We start from the raw sequence: 17,518 nt of genomic DNA, 5'->3' as shown, positions 1-17,518 counted from the left end.
TGGAATGTGATGTGAAATCTTGACCCTTGCAGGTCCATATTGTCGCTTGAGTATTATATCTTTACTCCAAGTGCTTTCCGAACGTTGAGAATATTGTTCGCTTAATAAGGCGACATCTTTGTTTTCTTCTAGCACTGTATGTTTTAGAAGGTCTTGTGCTGCAGCGCAATGGTTGAGATTTAGTTGCAACATCTTCATTATTTCGTTGACTTCAACATATCTGCGTATTTAGGACAAACCGTACTTAGAACGGAGTGCTCCCCTTTGCAGAACATAAAACTTGGGGAATTTATACATGACTTTGCCACGTCACCTGGGGTTCCGCAACGTCTACAAAGGGAAGACCTATCAATGGGGCTGCAACATTTGTGTGCTATATGTCCTAGTTGGAAGCACCTAAAACAACGAGTAATAGGTGAAAATTCCCGGAGGCGACAGATAGACCACCCGATCTTAACTTTACCACACTTGAGTAAAGCTTTGGCATCCTCAGCTCGTAGGCATATAAGAGCTTGTTCATAAATATATGAACATGAAAGTCTTATTACATTAAGATTGAATTATATGTAGAACATTATATTTTTGACACAAATACATTAATACATAAAAATACACATGTAAGCAATAAATTAAATAAAAAGTATATACAATCCACTAAATGTCAAGTGCAATGGTAAGCAACGAAATTGTAATATGAGACTTACTCATAAAAATGTAAAAATCATTGCATTTAAAAGAAAACTCATAAATTAGGGTATACATAATATTAATATTACTATACAAAACATACATACTCCAAATATTAATGCACACACGCAACAGATAAGAAAGTATCAAGCGTATGAACTAGTAGGGGAGCCTGGAGTGCTAAATTTGCAGTTACTGGAGCGTCATGGAGACTTACTAGATTGTCAAGATAACGTTTAAAAAGAGAGAGTCTGGGTCAAGTTTTCCATTTTAGTGGGGGGAAGGGCGGGTGATTGTTTTCAAAAATGTAAAAAAACAGTAACATAAAAATACTCAAGCGCATCAGTCATTTATGTATGGTATATACGCGCATTGTATATTTAATAGTCGATATATATTAATCTGACAATCAATTCAAGGGGGAGGGCCGTAACGAGAGGTTAAAAAAAAAAGTTATTCGAGCGTGTCAGATTTTCAAAGCGAATGTTAATGAATTTCTGACAATTTCGACGTGACCAAAAGTCATGACTGATTTTAAAACTTGTAAAAAAAAAGGTGAATTTGAGATACTCGAACGTGTCAGATTTTTATGCAGGGGGAAGAGCTTGATGTCATGATTTTGTTACAGGATGTAAGAAAAACAGTGTATACATATATATATTTCATACGTTTCTTCGCCACAGAAAACCCATTTGACACTAACGTCACTCATTTTTACAATGGATGTAAAACTGATCGCTGTAAACGGAAAAAAATAGAAAACACCACAAACAAACAAAAGTGTCAAGCGTCTACTAACAACAACCACGCTATGGTGATCAGCTGAGATGGCATCATGGTGGTAGATGCTAGTATGAGGACGGTGCGAGAGAGTGAGAAACAAAAAAGTGTCAAGCGTCTACTAACAACAACCACGCTATGGTAATCAGCACGCTTGACGTTTTGTCGACGATTTTACCTGCATCGTCCCATGGAAACTGTCAGATGATAAGGTTTTCGAGATTCTGACAGAATTACCTTTAAAATGAAAAAAAATCTATCGCGCTCGAGTATTTTAAGGTGACGTATTTTTTTTACAATTTTGTCACCCTGCTATTTCTCTAAGTCACCCTCAAACTGTCAGAATATTGAAATATACACTCATCTTCATCTATTTAATTTACCATCTCTTAATCTGACGCGCTCGAGTTTCCCGAAGGATCGATTTTTTTCTCTAATTGTAGTTAAGTGGAGAAGATGTTCCAATTGAAGACATCATTAGGTGGAGAAGCTGGTAGATTAATTCAACATCTACCAGTAACAGAAACAAATAATGAAGCTGCTTGGCAAATTCTCAAGGAAAGATATGAGAATAGAAGGCTACAATTCACAGCATAAGTAGACAGACTACTTGATCAACCGGCAGCAAATGGAGAAAGAGCGGCAACCATGAAGCAGCTGTTAGATACCACCAAAGAATGCATTTATGCATTAAAGGGACTAAATCTAAATGTAAATGAGCAAAACGTAAAAAAAAAATTAAGGATATACTCTAGGCTTTTGTACGTTGTACGTTTTCAGTTTTCTGGAGTAGCAATATTAAGCTCTAGAAGCAATACGAGACAGAAAACCAGCTAAATGGAATAATCAAAAGCAGACACAGCGAACACCTACATTTTATACAGCGGCACAAAAAAATTGTGTATACTGCAAGGTTCCTGGACATCAAATTGGTGAATGCAGAAAGTTTCAGATATTGACTACGATGAATCGAAGAAAATTCATAACAATTAACAAGCTATGCTACATTTGCCTTGATCACGTATATGAAGGCAAATGTAATAATAAGAAGAAGTGCAATAAGTGTGAAAGAAATCATCATAATTTATTTCACTTCAATGAATTCCAAAAAGGAAAAGGAGGAAGTGAAGAAAATATCACAAAAACATATTCCACAATGATGACGAAACATTCGGAAACGGCGATACTCCTAGCAAGACCACAGATAAGGGTGAAGGCAGCAAATGGAGGGTATGTGCAATTGCGAACTCTAATCGATCAATGATCCCAAAAGACTACTATTTCCGAAGAAGCAGCTCAAATACTTCATTTACCAAGAAGAAGAAGAGCAGTAATTAAAGGTTTAGGAAATACCACAGTGGGAGTGTCCAAATTTAAAATCAACATTAAAATCAAGTCGAGATTCCTAAGCAACGAGGCGTACAATGTCGAAGCACTAATTTTGCCGAAATTAGCGAGTGCTCAACCAGACAAATCGTTTAAATGGGATGTAGAACAATTGAAAAACTACACTTTAGCTGATCTCAAGGGAAGAATTTAGTATACCGTCCCAGGATTTCAAGGATAAAAAGGATATGGTCGGATAGAGGAGATTATCCTGATTTAAATTACACTGTGGAACATATTTGGGATTACTGTCTTGGGGGTTAGAAATTCCAAGTCAGGGTGATGGTACTAGGTCAGTATAGTAAAACCCTCAAGGGGTTTGGCGTTCGTATGTGTCAGTTTTTTTTATGACCTTTTAAATTTTTTCCTTATCTTGATGTTTTTTCGCTTAGTTGTAACATTTTGGCAAAAACGTAGTTTAACGTAACTCGCGAACCACTTGTCCGATTTTGATGAAACAAATTTAGAAAAATTAAGAATTACAGTTTCTTTAATCTGTTTATATACCGTCTTCCTATATGTGAAACACTTTTGAAGTTAAAAATGAATGTATGAAGGGAAAAAATTATTTTTTTCCTAAAAATTTAAATATTTTTTTTTTTTAATTCATAAAAAATCCAGCAACACTGGTTCTGTAATGTTCACATAAAACATGCATTGTCATTACACTTCTTCTCTTTCTCACACTGGTTCTATGAATTTTGTCATTCAACAAGTGCCGAGAAACGCGAACAGTAAAAGTAATTTTTCTCAAAATTTTTAAAAGTGAACAAAAGAGAACAAAATATGGAACTGTGCAAGCCAGATATAAATAGCTTTTGCTACTGCTGTGGTCAATATGTCTCAACACATAAAAAAAGGGAAAATTTCAGTACTGATTTTGTTCAAACATACGAGATGTACTTCAACCAAAATGTTATAGTGAACGAAAATTGGGTACCAAATACATATAGTGTGTAAAGCTGCTACAACCGTCTAATGGATTGGAAAAATACAAGACGTGAAAGTATGCCATTCGGTATCCCGATGACTTGGACTAATTCTGGCGAAGGTCACAATAAATTGAATTGCTATGCATGTGCGGATAAAGGAGCCGCAAAAAGATTAAGAAAATCGTATAATTACGTTGGTGTTGCAAGTGCCGCAACACCATTGCCTCATTCGGACCACATTCCTGTGCCAAAAGCTTCTAGCCCAGATATTTTCTCTTTTACGACTGCTCCGACATATCATGCACGTGATGATCCCCCATATGAGCCATTAGTATCCAATGAGCCAATTTTAATAAATCAATATAAGCTTGATTCAATTGTTGCCAAGTTGGAAATAACACAGCATAAATCGGAAGAGCTGGCTTCCATTTTGAAATCAAACAATTTGTTGGCACCCGGCGTGAAAGTCACAGCTTATCGAAGTCGTCAGGCAACACTCCAAAGTTTATTCCTTGTGAATGATGAAAAAACTTCTGCATATTGCCCGGATGTATAAAAATTGATGAACGCAATGGAAATAAAATATGAAGCAGATGACTGGAGATTATTTATTGACAGTTCAAAACTCAGCTTGAAGGCGATTTTACTGCATAAGACCAATAAAAAACCTTCAGTTCCAATCGCCTATAGTACATAAACGAAAGAAACATATGATGCACTGGAAAATATTTTAAAAATGGTTAACTACGCCAAACATAAGTGGCGCATATGCTGCGATTTAAAAGTTGTAGCAATGCTCTGCGGCCTTCAAAGCGGCTATATAAAATATATGTGCTTTTTGTGCGATTGGGACGCACGATTTTCCGGTGACCAATATGCATGCCACGGATTGAAACTCAGAGAGCACAGCAGGTTACAAACCTGCCTCGTGAGCCTCTAGTGCCAAAGGAGAAGATATTGCTGCCTCCACTGCATATTAAACTTGGAATTGTTAAGAATCTTATCAAAACTGTCGCCAAAAGAGATGAAGTTTTCTTGTTTTTGAAACTAATTTACCCGAGACTCAGCGAAAGTAAAATTAAAGAAGGTAAGTAATAATATCTAATATGGAGGATGGAGTCATGTGTAGAAGTTCACGCAAGTGAGGAAAGTTCTCTGATCGCCATTCACTTGGGAGTGGCCAGAAACGATTCTTTTACACATGGCTCAAGCAGCTCACAACTTCCGGTCTTTGACCAAGTATCCTCTGGGTAGCCTAAGAACATCCGTTCGAAGGCGAGCTAATGTGAGAAGGCGAAACATCCCCTGCTTAGGTTGTGCGCTGGGTTTGGGACCCGCCACGTAAAAAACACCCCCAATGAAAAGAAAGCGACAGCCTCGGAAGAGAAACCCCCCTTTTGATGACGACCATGGCAAACGAAATAAGGACTACGAGATAAGGGCATGCACCTGGAATGTCCGGACCCTTAATTGGGAAGGTGCCGCTGCCCAGCTGGTTGATGTCCTCGCGAAAATAAAGGCTGACATCACCGCCGTCCAAGAAATGCGATGGACGGGACAAGGACAGAGAAGAGTAGGTCCTTGTGACATTTACTACAGTGGCCATATAAAGGAGCGCAAGTTTGGTGTTGGATTCGTGGTGGGAGAGAGACTCCGTCGCCGAGTACTATCATTCACTCCGGTGAATGAGCGTCTAGCCACAATCCGCATCAAAGCGAGATTCTTCAACATATCGCTGATTTGCGCCCACGCCTTCTATGAGCGCTTGGAGCGCGCTTATGAGAGCTGCCCCCGCCACGATGTCAAAATCGTGCTTGGCGACTTTAACGCCAGGGTGGGCAAAGAAGGTATATTTGGCACTACGGTCGGTAAATTCAGCCTCCACGACGAAACATCCCCAAATGGGTTGAGGGTGATCGACTTCGCCGGGGCCCGAAATATGGTTATCTGTGGTACTAGATTCCAGCACAAGAAGATACATCAAGCTACCTGGCAGTCTCCGGATCGAAAAGCCACCAACCAGATCGATCATGTTGTGATAGACGGAAGACACGTCTCCAGTGTTCTAGACGTGCGTACGCTCCGAGGTCCTAACATCGACTCGGATCACTATCTTGTTGCAGCCAAGATACGCACCCGCCTCTGTGCAGCAAAAAAACGCACGTCAACAAACACAAGGAAGGTTCGACGTCGAGAAGCTGCAATCACAACAGACAGCCGAACGATTTTCTACTCGGCTTGCACTCCTGCTCTCTGAGAGCACTCGTCAACAACTCGGTATAAGGGAACTGTGGGACGGCATTTCAAATTCCTTACGTACAGCTGCAACCGAAACCATTGGTTTTCGGAAAGTGCAAAAGAACAGCTGGTACGACGAGGAGTGCCGTGTCGCAGCGGAGAGAAAACAGGCTGCCTACCTCGCAACGTTACGATCGACCACTACACGTGCGGGATGGGATAGATACCGAGAGTTGAAGAGGGAAGCGAGACGCATTTGCAGACAGAAGAAGAAAGAGGCTGAAATGCGTGAGTACGAAGAGCTTGATAAGCTGGCCGACAGGGGTAATGCTCGAAAATTCTACGAAAAAATGCGGCGGCTTACAGAAGGTTTCAAGACCGGAGCATACTCTTGTAGAACCCCAAAGGTGATCTAGTCACTGATGCCCAGAGCATACTTAAATTATGGAGGGAACACTTCTCCAGCCTGCTGAATGGCAGTGAACGCACAACACCAGGAGAAGAAGAACCCGATTCCCCAATCGATGACGATGGAGCAGACGTTCCATTACCCGACCATGAAGAAGTTCGAATAGCAATTGCCCGCCTCAAAAACAACAAAGCGGCAGGGGCCGACGGACTACCGGCCGAGCTATTCAAACACGGCGGCGAAGAACTGATAAGGAGCATGCATCAGCTTCTTTGCAAAATATGGTTGGGCGAAAGCATGCCCAACGATTGGAATTAAGTGTGCTCTGCCCAATCCACAAAAAGGGAGACCCCACAATCTGCGCCAACTATCGTGGGATAAGCCTTCTGAACATCGCATATAAGGTTCTATCGAGCGTATTGTGTGAAAGATTAAAGCCCACCGTCAACAAACTGATTGGACCTTATCAGTGTGGCTTCAGACTTGGAAAACCAACAACCGACCAGATATTCACCATGCGCCAAATCTTGGAAAAGACCCGTGAAAGGAGAATCGACACACGCCACCTATTCGTCGATTTCACAGCTGCTTTCGACAGCACGAAAAGGAGCTGCCTTTATGCCGCGATGTCTGAATTTGGTATTCCCGCAAAACTAATACGGCTGTGTAAACTGACGTTGAGCAACACGAAAAGCTTCGTCAGGATCGGGAAGGACATCTCTGAGCCGTTCGATACCAAACGAGGTTTCAGACAAGGCGACTTCTTCAACCTGCTTCTGGAGAAAATAGTTCGAGCTGCAGAACTGAACAGAGAAGGTACCATCTTCTATAAGAGTGTACAGCTGCTGGCGTATGCCGATGATATTGATATCATCGGCCTCAACACCCGCGCCGTTAGTTCTGCTTTCTCCAGGCTGGACAAGGAAGCACAGAAAATGGGTCTGGTAGTGAACGAGGGCAAAACGAAATATCTCCTGTCATCAAACAAACAGTCGTCGCACTCGCGACTTGGCTCTCACGTCACTGTTGACAGTCATAACTTTGAAGTTGTAGATAATTTCGTCTACTTAGGAACCAGTATTAACACCACGAACAATGTCAGCCTGGAAATCCAACGCAGGATTGCTCTTGCCAACAGGTGCTACTTCGGACTGAGTAGGCAATTGAAAAGTAAAGTCCTCTCTCGACGAACAAAAACTAAACTCTATAAGTCCCTCATAATTCCCGTCCTGCTATATGGTGCAGAGGCTTGGGCGATGACAGCAGTCGATGAGTCGACGTTACGAGTTTTCGAGAAAAAATTCTGCGAAAGATTTATGGTCCTTTGCGCATTGGCCACGGCGAATATCGCATTCGATGGAACGATGAGCTGTACGAGATATACGACGACATTGACATAGTTCAGCGAATTAAAAGACAGCGGCTACGCTGGCTAGGTCATGTTGTCCGGATGGATGAAAACACTCCAGCTCTGAAAGTATTCGACGCAGTACCCGCCGGGGAAGCAGAGGAAGAGGAAGACCTCCACTCCGTTGGAAGGACCAAGTGGAGAAGGACCTGGCTTCGCTTGGAATATCCAATTGGCGCCACGTAGCGAAAAGAAGAAACGACTGGCGCGCTGTTGTTAACTCGGCTATAATCGCGTAAGCGGTGTCTACGCCAATTAAGAAGAAGAAGAAGTAATAATATCACATTCATTGCCCATGGTTTTCCATCTTAACAAATTAATTTCTTCCAATCAGGCGTACTAAATGGTCCAGATATACAAAAGCTGATTAAAAGTGACGCCTTCAACAATATTTTGATTGACGCTGAATTGAATGCATGGCAGGCAATCAAAGAAGTAATAGAAGGCTTGTTGGGAAAGCATCGTTCTAACAACTACGATGTTTCTGTTGCAAGGATGTTAAAAGCATTCTCGGAAATCGGTGTCCACATGTCCTTGAAAATCCATTATTTACATCATCATCTGGACTACTTCAGCAAACAATTGGCTACCGAATCTGATGAACAAGGTGAACGCTATCATCAAGTTGCTATGCCATTTGAAATGAGGTAATACTGATTTTTTATTTTTTCGAAATCATTTTAATAAAACAAAAACTTACAGATATAAAAGCAAAAAGTCGCCGAAAGCAATAATTGCGGAAATTTGCTGGTGGAGTAAGCTTGTGTGGCAAGACAGGGATGATCTTGATGATAAAGAATTTTCCGGAGATGCAGAAGGGCCAACAGTGGAGTCACACATTGACATTATGTGTGGTTCAGAAACTGATGATAGCGATGAATGCGATGCCACTAGTCCCGAACAAGTCTAGGCAATATTTGTTAAAATAAATAAAAATAAATAAATAAAATAAAAAATTATAAAAATGTTTACTTTATTTTTTAGTAGTTTATGGCCAGAAGTCTGGAGTTATTGGGGAAAATTTATAAAAAAAAAGGCGATAATGACACTTTTTTGAATAAAAACAATTAGAAATTGTAATTCTTAATTTTTCTAAATTTGTTTCATCAAAATCGCACAAGTGGTTCGCGAGTTATGTTAAACTACGTTTTTGCAAAAATGTGTTACAACTAAGCGAAAAACATCAAGATAAGGAAAAATTTAAAAGGTCATAAAAAAAACTGACACATACGAACGCCAAACCCTTTGAGGATTTTACTATACTGACCAAGTACCATCACCCTGCCTTGTAATTTCTCACCACCCAGATTAGGTGTTGTACTGTGTTATTGTTGTATTATGATTAATTAAGAATAACAAATGAATTACAAACTGTCAAATAATCAGTGTTACCTTATCGACATAATTTGTTATAAAGTGAACAGATTATACCCCAAATACGAGAAACAACAACCTATAAATAACCCTGGTCGGTCCAACACCGGGGTGTATCAAATTCTTTTCGCGTAGAACTCCTTTTGCGTGGGCGACCTTCGGCCGCGCTTCAAAAAAAATGACCCTGGCCGGTCCAACACCGGGGTGTCACATTTTTTTCGCGTATAACTCCTTTTTGCGTGGGCGGCCTTCGGCCGCGCTTCAAAAAACTAACCCTGGTCGGTCCAACACCGGGGTGTACCAAATTTTTTTCGCTTAGAACTCCTTTTTGCGAAAAAAATCTGATACACCCCGGTGTTTGGCCGATCAGGGTTATTTTTTTTATAGGTGGTTGATTCTCGTATTTGGGGTATAATCTGTTCACTTTATTTCATTTAGTTATTTTAAAAATAATGTCGATAAGGTTACACTGATTATTTGTCAGTTTGTAATTCATTTGTTATTCTTAAATAATCACAATTTAACATCAATTTAAATGTAAATTTTTTTCGCGTAGAACTCCTTTTTGCGAAAAAAATCTGATACACCCCGGTGTTTGACCGATCAGGGTTATTTTTTTTATAGGTTGTTGAATCTCGTATTTGGGGTATAATCTGTTCACTTTATTTCATTTAGTTATTTTAAAAATGATGTCGATAAGGTAACACTGATTATTTGTCAGTTTGTAATTCATTTGTTATTCTTAAATAATCATAATTCAACAATAATTTAAATGTATATTAGAAGCTATTTTTGCACTATAGTATATAAAACAAATGTGTGCAAATGAATTAGTGAAGTGTTAGTGTATATAAAATTGAAAAATATAAGTGCAAAATTAATTTTATATATCGAAAATATGTACATAATTAAGATATTGCAAATTTTCAATTTCAATAAATCAGATCGAATCGATATTGTCATTGGAAGTGACATATATGCCGACATACTAGAAGAAGGCATATTTAAAAAGGATCGAACACTAGGTCAAGCCACGAAATTGGGCTGGATATTGTCGGGAGTTTTGCAACAACCGAGAAAAAGCAATATAATTTTAGTAGCGGTTACCACAACATTGGAGAAATTTTGGGAAATAGAAGACACCACAACTCCAGCAGATACAGCAGATGATGATGAGTACCTAAAAATTAAAAAAAAAAACTACAGTAAAAGATGAAAATAATAGATTTTTCGTCAATCTACCTTTTAAAAAAGAAAAAGAATTACGCGACTCTCACAAACAAGCTATGGCGAGGTTTCTTAATCTTGAAAAAGGTATTTAGAAATGGGTCACATGAAAAAAGCAAGTGAAAATATATGCGGATAATACATACTATTTGCCACATCAAGCAGTGATTCGAGAAGGCCGTCTAACAACTAAACTACGAGTAGTTTTCGATGCGTCCGCAAAAACTAAAAATAGAAGTAGTTTAAATGACGTCCTCTTCATAGGACCGAGACTTCAAAAAGATATATTTGACATTATATTCAAATGAAGACTTTGGCAATATGTATTAACAAGTGATATTGAAAAGATGTTTCGACAAATTAAAATAACAGATAGTGATCAAGATTACCAGCGTATGTATATTGTGGAGAGCAACAAAAGGAGAGCCGATAGAAGAGTACAAACTATCGGGTGATTTTTTTGAGGTTAGGATTTTCATGCATTAGTATTTGACAGATCACGTGGGATTTCAGACATGGTGTCAAAGAGAAAGATGCTCAGTATGCTTTGACATTTCATCATGAATAGACTTACTAACGAGCAACGCTTGCAAATCATTGAATTTTATTACCAAAATCAGTGTTCGGTTCGAAATGTGTTTCGCGCTTTACGTCCGATTTATGGTCTACATAATCGACCAAGTGAGCAAACAATTAATGCGATTGTGACCAAGTTTCGCACTCAGTTTACTTTATTGGACATTAAACCAACCACACGAATGCGTACAGTGCGTACAGAATGCGTACAAGATGGCGCTACATGCCACACAGCTCGCGATTCTATGGTCATTTTGAGGGAAAACTTCGGAGAACAATTCATCTCAAGAAATGGACCCGTAAGTTGGCCACCAAGATCATGCGATTTAACGCCTTTAGACTATTTTTTGTGGGGCTACGTCAAGTCTAAAGTCTACAGAAATAAGCCAGCAACTATTCCAGCTTTGGAAGACAACATTTCCGAAGAAATTCGGGCTATTCCGGCCGAAATGCTCGAAAAAGTTGCCCAAAATTGGACTTTCCGAATGGACCACCTAAGACGCAGCCGCGGTCAACATTTAAATGAAATTATCTTCAAAAAGTAAATGTCATGAACCAATCTAACGTTTCAAATAAAGAACCGATGAGATTTTGCAAATTTTATGCGTTTTTTTTTAAAAAAGTTATCAAGCTCTTAAAAAATCACCCGATACAAACAGTTACATATGGGACAGCATCAGCTCCTTTCTTGGCAACGAGAACTTTACAAGAAATTACCAAATTATGCGAACCCCACAACTATTTGCTTTCTAACATCATTAAAAACAACTTCTACATTGACGATTTAATGACAGGAGCAGATTCAAGAGATAAATGTAAGGCCAATCAGAATGAAATATCGAAACAACTACAAAAAAATGGATTTTACTTAAGGAAGTGGATGTCAAACAACAGTGAAATCATAGCAACTATTCCAGTAAATAACGCAAATGAAGAAATAACAAATAAGGAAGGGCCATATTTCGTACATGTCATCAGGGTGTTAAGAAAATAGTATATACCGAATTTCATTGAAATCGGTAAAGTAGTTCCTGAGATATGGTTTTGGGTCCATAAGTGGGCGACGCCACGTCCATTTTCAATTTTTAAAACAAGCCTGGGTGCAGCTTCCTTCTGCCATTTTTTCCGTAAAATTTAGTGTTCTGACGTTTTTTGTTAGTCGGTTAACGCACTTTTAGTGATTTTCAACATAACCTTTGTATGGGATGTGGGCGTGGTTATTATCCGATTTCTTCCATTTTTGAACTGTATATGAAAATACCCATCTTCGAACTTAACTTTCTTATGGAGCCAAGAAATACGTGTACCAAGTTTCATCATGATATCTCATTTTTTACTCAAGTTACAGCTTGCACGGACGGACGGACAGACAGACATCTGGATTTCAACTCTACTCGTCACCCTGATCACTTTGGTATATATAACCCTATATCTGACTCTTTTAGTTTTAGGACTTACAAACAACCGTTATGTGAACAAAACTATAATACTCTCCTTGGCAACTTTGGTGCGAGAGTATAAAAATAGCAGAGGACGACTTTGGTTGATGAAACTGAACTGGGACGAATGACTTGACGAGAATTTAACAAAAGAATGGCAAGAGTTTATGCAGCATATACCAGAGATAAAACAAATAAAAATTCATAGATGGTTTGAAACTAAAAACAACTTTCAATTTGAACTACATGGATCCGCAGATGCTTCAGAGAAAGTTTATGCAGCAGTTGTATATGCTAAAGTTTGATCAGTTATACATAAAAATAGTTGCTGGTAAAACTAAAGTGAATCCTATGTATGAAACTATGCGCGGCAGACCTACTTGCTAAATTGCTGCAAAGGATAAAAACAGTCATCAACAGAGAAATGAAAATATTTGCTTGGAGCGATTCAACTATAACGTTAGCATGGATAAATAATTGCCAAAGTAAAGACAGATTTATTAGAACACTAGCAGAAAAAATCAAATTCCTTGCTTCCAATACGAAAGGGCACCACGTTGGAACAAAGAACAATCCATCTGATATAGCATCCAGAGGGGTACTGGCGAATAAACTAATAGGACACGATTTATGGTGGAAGGGTCCAAAATGGTTGCGAGAAGACGAACATCATTGGCCAATGAAGATTATTCAAATCGATGCAACGTATGTGACAACCAAGGAATTTCATTTCTTGGATAAGGTAATACTAAAATATTCTAGTTTAACCCTTGTATCTTTAAAGATACAACCATTAAATATCACCAATTTTCAATATTAATGATCTAAAAACATTTATACACATGTCACTGCATGAAGAAAATATACACACTTCATAAAGGGTAATACTTCTACTAAATTTTTTTGCAACTGAAGGCAAATTTGATAAGCAAAGTAAAAAAAACTATTTTTGTTAAATTAAATAAATTATCGCTTTTGTAATGTAAAATCTCCAGAACTATTTGCATTCTAGACCCGAAAATTTTTATACTGGCTCCGAAGAGAATTTTTTAACGATATATTTTTACTTGATTTTATTTTTCGCTTCCCTGCTGAATACGAGTGAATATAATGGTTGTATCTTTAAAGATACACTGGCCATTGCCGCACACTTTTTATTTGATAAACGCTCACATGTATTTGAAATGCAAAAGGACATTAATTGCATTTATAACATTATTTGAGTTAAGAACGCTGATGAGACAAGACGTTAAAGTTCGTGCACGTAAGATATATATTTTTCTTATCAATTTTATAATGTGGCGTGTGTGCTATATTGTGTGAAGAGATTGGTTATGAGAGTATTGATGATTTCGAGAGTGACTCTGATGATTTAATAAAACACAAAATGCAGACGCATCAATTCACAATGTTGCCGTTGTTGATGACCATTTTGAGGATGAAATAGATTTAGGAACGTCGATACAAGATTCCTTTGTAAACATGATAAATGATGACGATAATATAGGGATTGCTAGAGAAGCCGGGACTTCCGCAGGGTCAGATGAACCTATCGCCAAATTTATTTCCTTCATTATTCAAAAACTTGTCTGTGGATCCGAAGTCTTCTGAATTTGACAGGGTAATATAGAAAACAGGAAATATTCAATATACCAATGCTGAAATTAGCTTTAGAGGCGATAGTAGCATATCCGATAATTTGAAGGCTTTGCAAACTCCTTTTCAGGTTTGGTCATTCCTATTTCCAGAATCTTTGGAGCTCAAAATAGTTGAGCAAACTAAAATTTACTCCGAACTTAATGAAGCTTTTAATTTTGATTTATTCGGTTTACGTAAATTTATTGGTATCTTATTTTATATGTCTTACTTCAATCTCCCGAGTACAAGAGATTATTGGTCTGAAAATGGCAACTATTGTGTTCCAATAATTCAAACAACGATGACTAGGAACCGATTTGAAAAAATACGGCAACTCATCCACTTTAATGAAAAAGAAAATGCTCCATCTCGAGGCGTTCCAAACCGCGATAGACTATATCTCATTAGACCATTGAAAGCAATATTTGCCTAACAAGCCTAAGAAAGCTTTGCTTATAAGTTTGAATTTTTTTCCGGAGGACCTAACATATTACTCCAGGGCGAACCAGATTTGAAGTCATCTGCAAATATTGTTGTTAGACTTTTGCGTGAGGTTCCTCGTTATCAAAATCATATCGTTTATTTTGATAACTATCGGGTGATTTTTTAAGAGCTTGATAACTTTTTTTTAAAAAAAACGCATAAAATTTGCAAAATCTCATCGGTTCTTTATTTGAAACGTTAGATTGGTTCATGACATTTACTTTTTGAAGATAATTTCATTTAAATGTTGACCGCGGCTGCGTCTTAGGTGGTCCATTCGGAAGTCCAATTTTGGGCAACTTTTTCGAGCATTTCGGCCGGAATAGCCCGAATTTCTTCGGAAATGTTGTCTTCCAAAGCTGGAATAGTTGCTGGCTTATTTCTGTAGACTTTAGACTTGACGTAGCCCCACAAAAAATAGTCTAAAGGCGTTAAATCGCATGATCTTGGTGGCCAACTTACGGGTCCATTTCTTGAGATGAATTGTTCTCCGAAGTTTTCCCTCAAAATGGCCATAGAATCGCGAGCTGTGTGGCATGTAGCGCCATCTTGTTGAAACCACATGTCAACCAAGTTCAGTTCTTCCATTTTTGGCAACAAAAAGTTTGTTAGCATCGAACGATAGCGATCGCCATTCACCGTAACGTTGCGTCCAACAGCATCTTTGAAAAAATACGGTCCAATGATTCCACCAGCGTACAAACCACACCAAACAGTGCATTTTTCGGGATGCATGGGCAGTTGGCCACCAAGATCATGCGATTTAACGCCTTTAGACTATTTTTTGTGCGGCTACGTCAAGTCTAAAGTCTACAGAAATAAGCCAGCAACTATTCCAGCTTTGGAAGACAACATTTCCGAAGAAGTTCGGGCTATTCCGGCCGAAATGCTCGAAAAAGTTGCCCAAAATGGACTTTCCGGTCCGAATGGACCACCCAAGACGCAGCCGCGGTCAACATTTAAATGAAATTATCTTCAAAAAGTAAATGTCATGAACCAATCTAACGTTTCAAATAAAGAACAATGAGATTTTGCAAATTTTATGCGTTTTTTTTAAAACAAAAGTTATCAAGCTCTTAAAAAATCACCCGATACTATACAACTGTGCCGTTGTTAGTATATTTACGATCTCAAGGTATACTTTCAATTGGGATTATTCGTCGCAATCGGATTAAAAATCGCAATCGTCTATTTGAAATCGTCTATTTAAAAAACCGTCCATTTTAACATTCTAGAAAGTTCGCATCGACACATCAATTATATACACCGTTTACGTTTCTCCGACCTCCATCCCGTGCGTCCACCAGCGGTCCAGCAGGCAACTTGCCCGCAACGTCTATTTGAACATTTTTCCTGAACGTTGCATCCTTTGCATCATCCGGTCATTATATATTGAGATTATTCGTTTTTTATTCGGCTTTCATCATTCAGTTTATATATTTAACTTTGGCTTAATAACATTTAACTTTTAATATCGCTATATGCGATAGTAATTGGTGTAGTGTGCCTATTTGCATCAAAGAAGCGTAAAGTGTAAAAATATTTATTTAATAAAGCTTATATAGCTCAACAAGAGCGCAAAAAGAAATTTTGAATTTTAAAAGTTGGAAGTGATATTTGAAAGTTTGGTGAAAACGGTGAAGAAACGAGATTTGAAATAATAAGTAATTCGTAAAGAAATAAAGATGGTCCTTCGAGAGAAAAAGAAAGGCACTGTGGCGAAAAACTAAAAAATCAAAACGGCTAAGAAGTGAATAGTGAAAAGTTTCGTGGCTGTGGTAAATTCGTGCATTTGATTAAAAATTTCACAACGTCAAGAATATTGTGATTTACTGTGAATCTTCAAAAAAAAAAAAACGAAAAATTCATGATATGATCGAGAAGTTTGCTTAATTTTTTTTTGAAGTCGGTTGGTTTTGTGAATTATTGTGAGAAACAATGATGCAGGATGCGCATAAGTGATTAACGCCTTTGTGTGCAAATTTGGGCAGCAATTTATTCAAATTCTTGACGGTGTGCGGTATTGGAAAAAAAAAAAAAAATTTTTATATACATATATATAATAAATACCTCTAAAACAACGGTTATAAAGTGCGGTAAAACAAAACAGTATACATTGATATACATAAATATATATATATATATAAATATATATATACAGTTATATATATGCGCTTAAAACAAAAAAAAAAATACAGTTACAACTTTTACACAAGAGACAAAGATTTTCGGAAGGGTACAGTGACAAAGTGAACAATATACATATATTATGCAATCGTAAAAAAAAAAAAAAAAAAAAAAAAAAAAAACGACGACAAGTGATTCGGTTGATAGCGCGGCGTGTAGCATATCTCCACATAAATTTGTGTACTTATTTTTCTGCAAAAGGCAAACCAAAGCAGTTCACTTGTAAAATTAATTAGTTTTTACAAATACGCAGAAAACGAAAACATATTGCAACAAATTTTTATTTTACGAAGTGGAAACAGAAAGAGTCACATACAGTGCATACAGATTACAACAACATTTTTTAATAAATTCCCAAGCAAATAAAAGAGGTGGTGTAAATGTAAAGTGAAAGAATATAACAAAAAGCAACAAAGTAAAAGCAGTGAAGATTTTGTATGTGGCTAGTTTCTCCAATGTTTTCTGCCCCCTTACCTATTATTGGTGTTGGAAAATAGTTATCGATATTAAGGTGAAATAAATATTGATATACTATACGAACAAAAACAAAAAAAAAAAAAAAACGGGCGCGCAACTAACATATAAAGGAAAAAAAACTCAATCTAAACGGGCGCGAGAAAAAAAAAATTTAATTAAACAAAGCAAACAACAAATACACTGGACTCAACCTGCGAGGACAAGAGGAGGACAGCAACCCCTATATGGAAACATTAGTTTAATTTTCAAAACGGGGTTTTTAAAAAAAAAAAAAAAA

At 37.7% G+C, this 17,518-nt stretch overlaps 4 protein-coding genes across 6 annotated transcripts in view; 1 reads left to right on the top strand and 3 right to left on the bottom strand.

Annotated features, from left to right (window-relative positions):
* The window catches only part of LOC126765696 (uncharacterized), a 624,074-nt gene that overhangs the window by 281,857 nt on the left and 324,699 nt on the right, over positions 1 to 17,518 (bottom strand). The gene's annotated exons all lie outside the window — the stretch shown is intronic.
* Positions 1 to 17,518, bottom strand: part of LOC126765721 (uncharacterized) — a 488,551-nt gene that overhangs the window by 183,297 nt on the left and 287,736 nt on the right. The gene's annotated exons all lie outside the window — the stretch shown is intronic.
* Positions 1 to 17,518, bottom strand: part of LOC126765720 (uncharacterized) — a 137,086-nt gene that overhangs the window by 10,928 nt on the left and 108,640 nt on the right. The gene's annotated exons all lie outside the window — the stretch shown is intronic.
* On the top strand, positions 7,942 to 8,784 carry LOC126765762 (uncharacterized). Its single transcript, XM_050483504.1, has 3 exons — positions 7,942 to 8,111; positions 8,175 to 8,487; positions 8,543 to 8,784. Exons 2-3 carry the CDS (start codon positions 8,336 to 8,338, stop codon positions 8,748 to 8,750), a joined length of 360 nt encoding a protein of 119 aa, XP_050339461.1. The 5' UTR covers positions 7,942 to 8,111; positions 8,175 to 8,335; the 3' UTR covers positions 8,751 to 8,784.

Source organism: Bactrocera neohumeralis, unplaced genomic scaffold, assembly GCF_024586455.1.
Source record: "Bactrocera neohumeralis isolate Rockhampton unplaced genomic scaffold, APGP_CSIRO_Bneo_wtdbg2-racon-allhic-juicebox.fasta_v2 cluster11, whole genome shotgun sequence".
Taxonomy (NCBI): Eukaryota; Metazoa; Arthropoda; class Insecta; order Diptera; family Tephritidae; genus Bactrocera; species Bactrocera neohumeralis.
The sequence above is the reverse complement of the archived record's forward strand: the minus strand, read 5'-3'. Positions and strand labels throughout refer to the sequence as shown.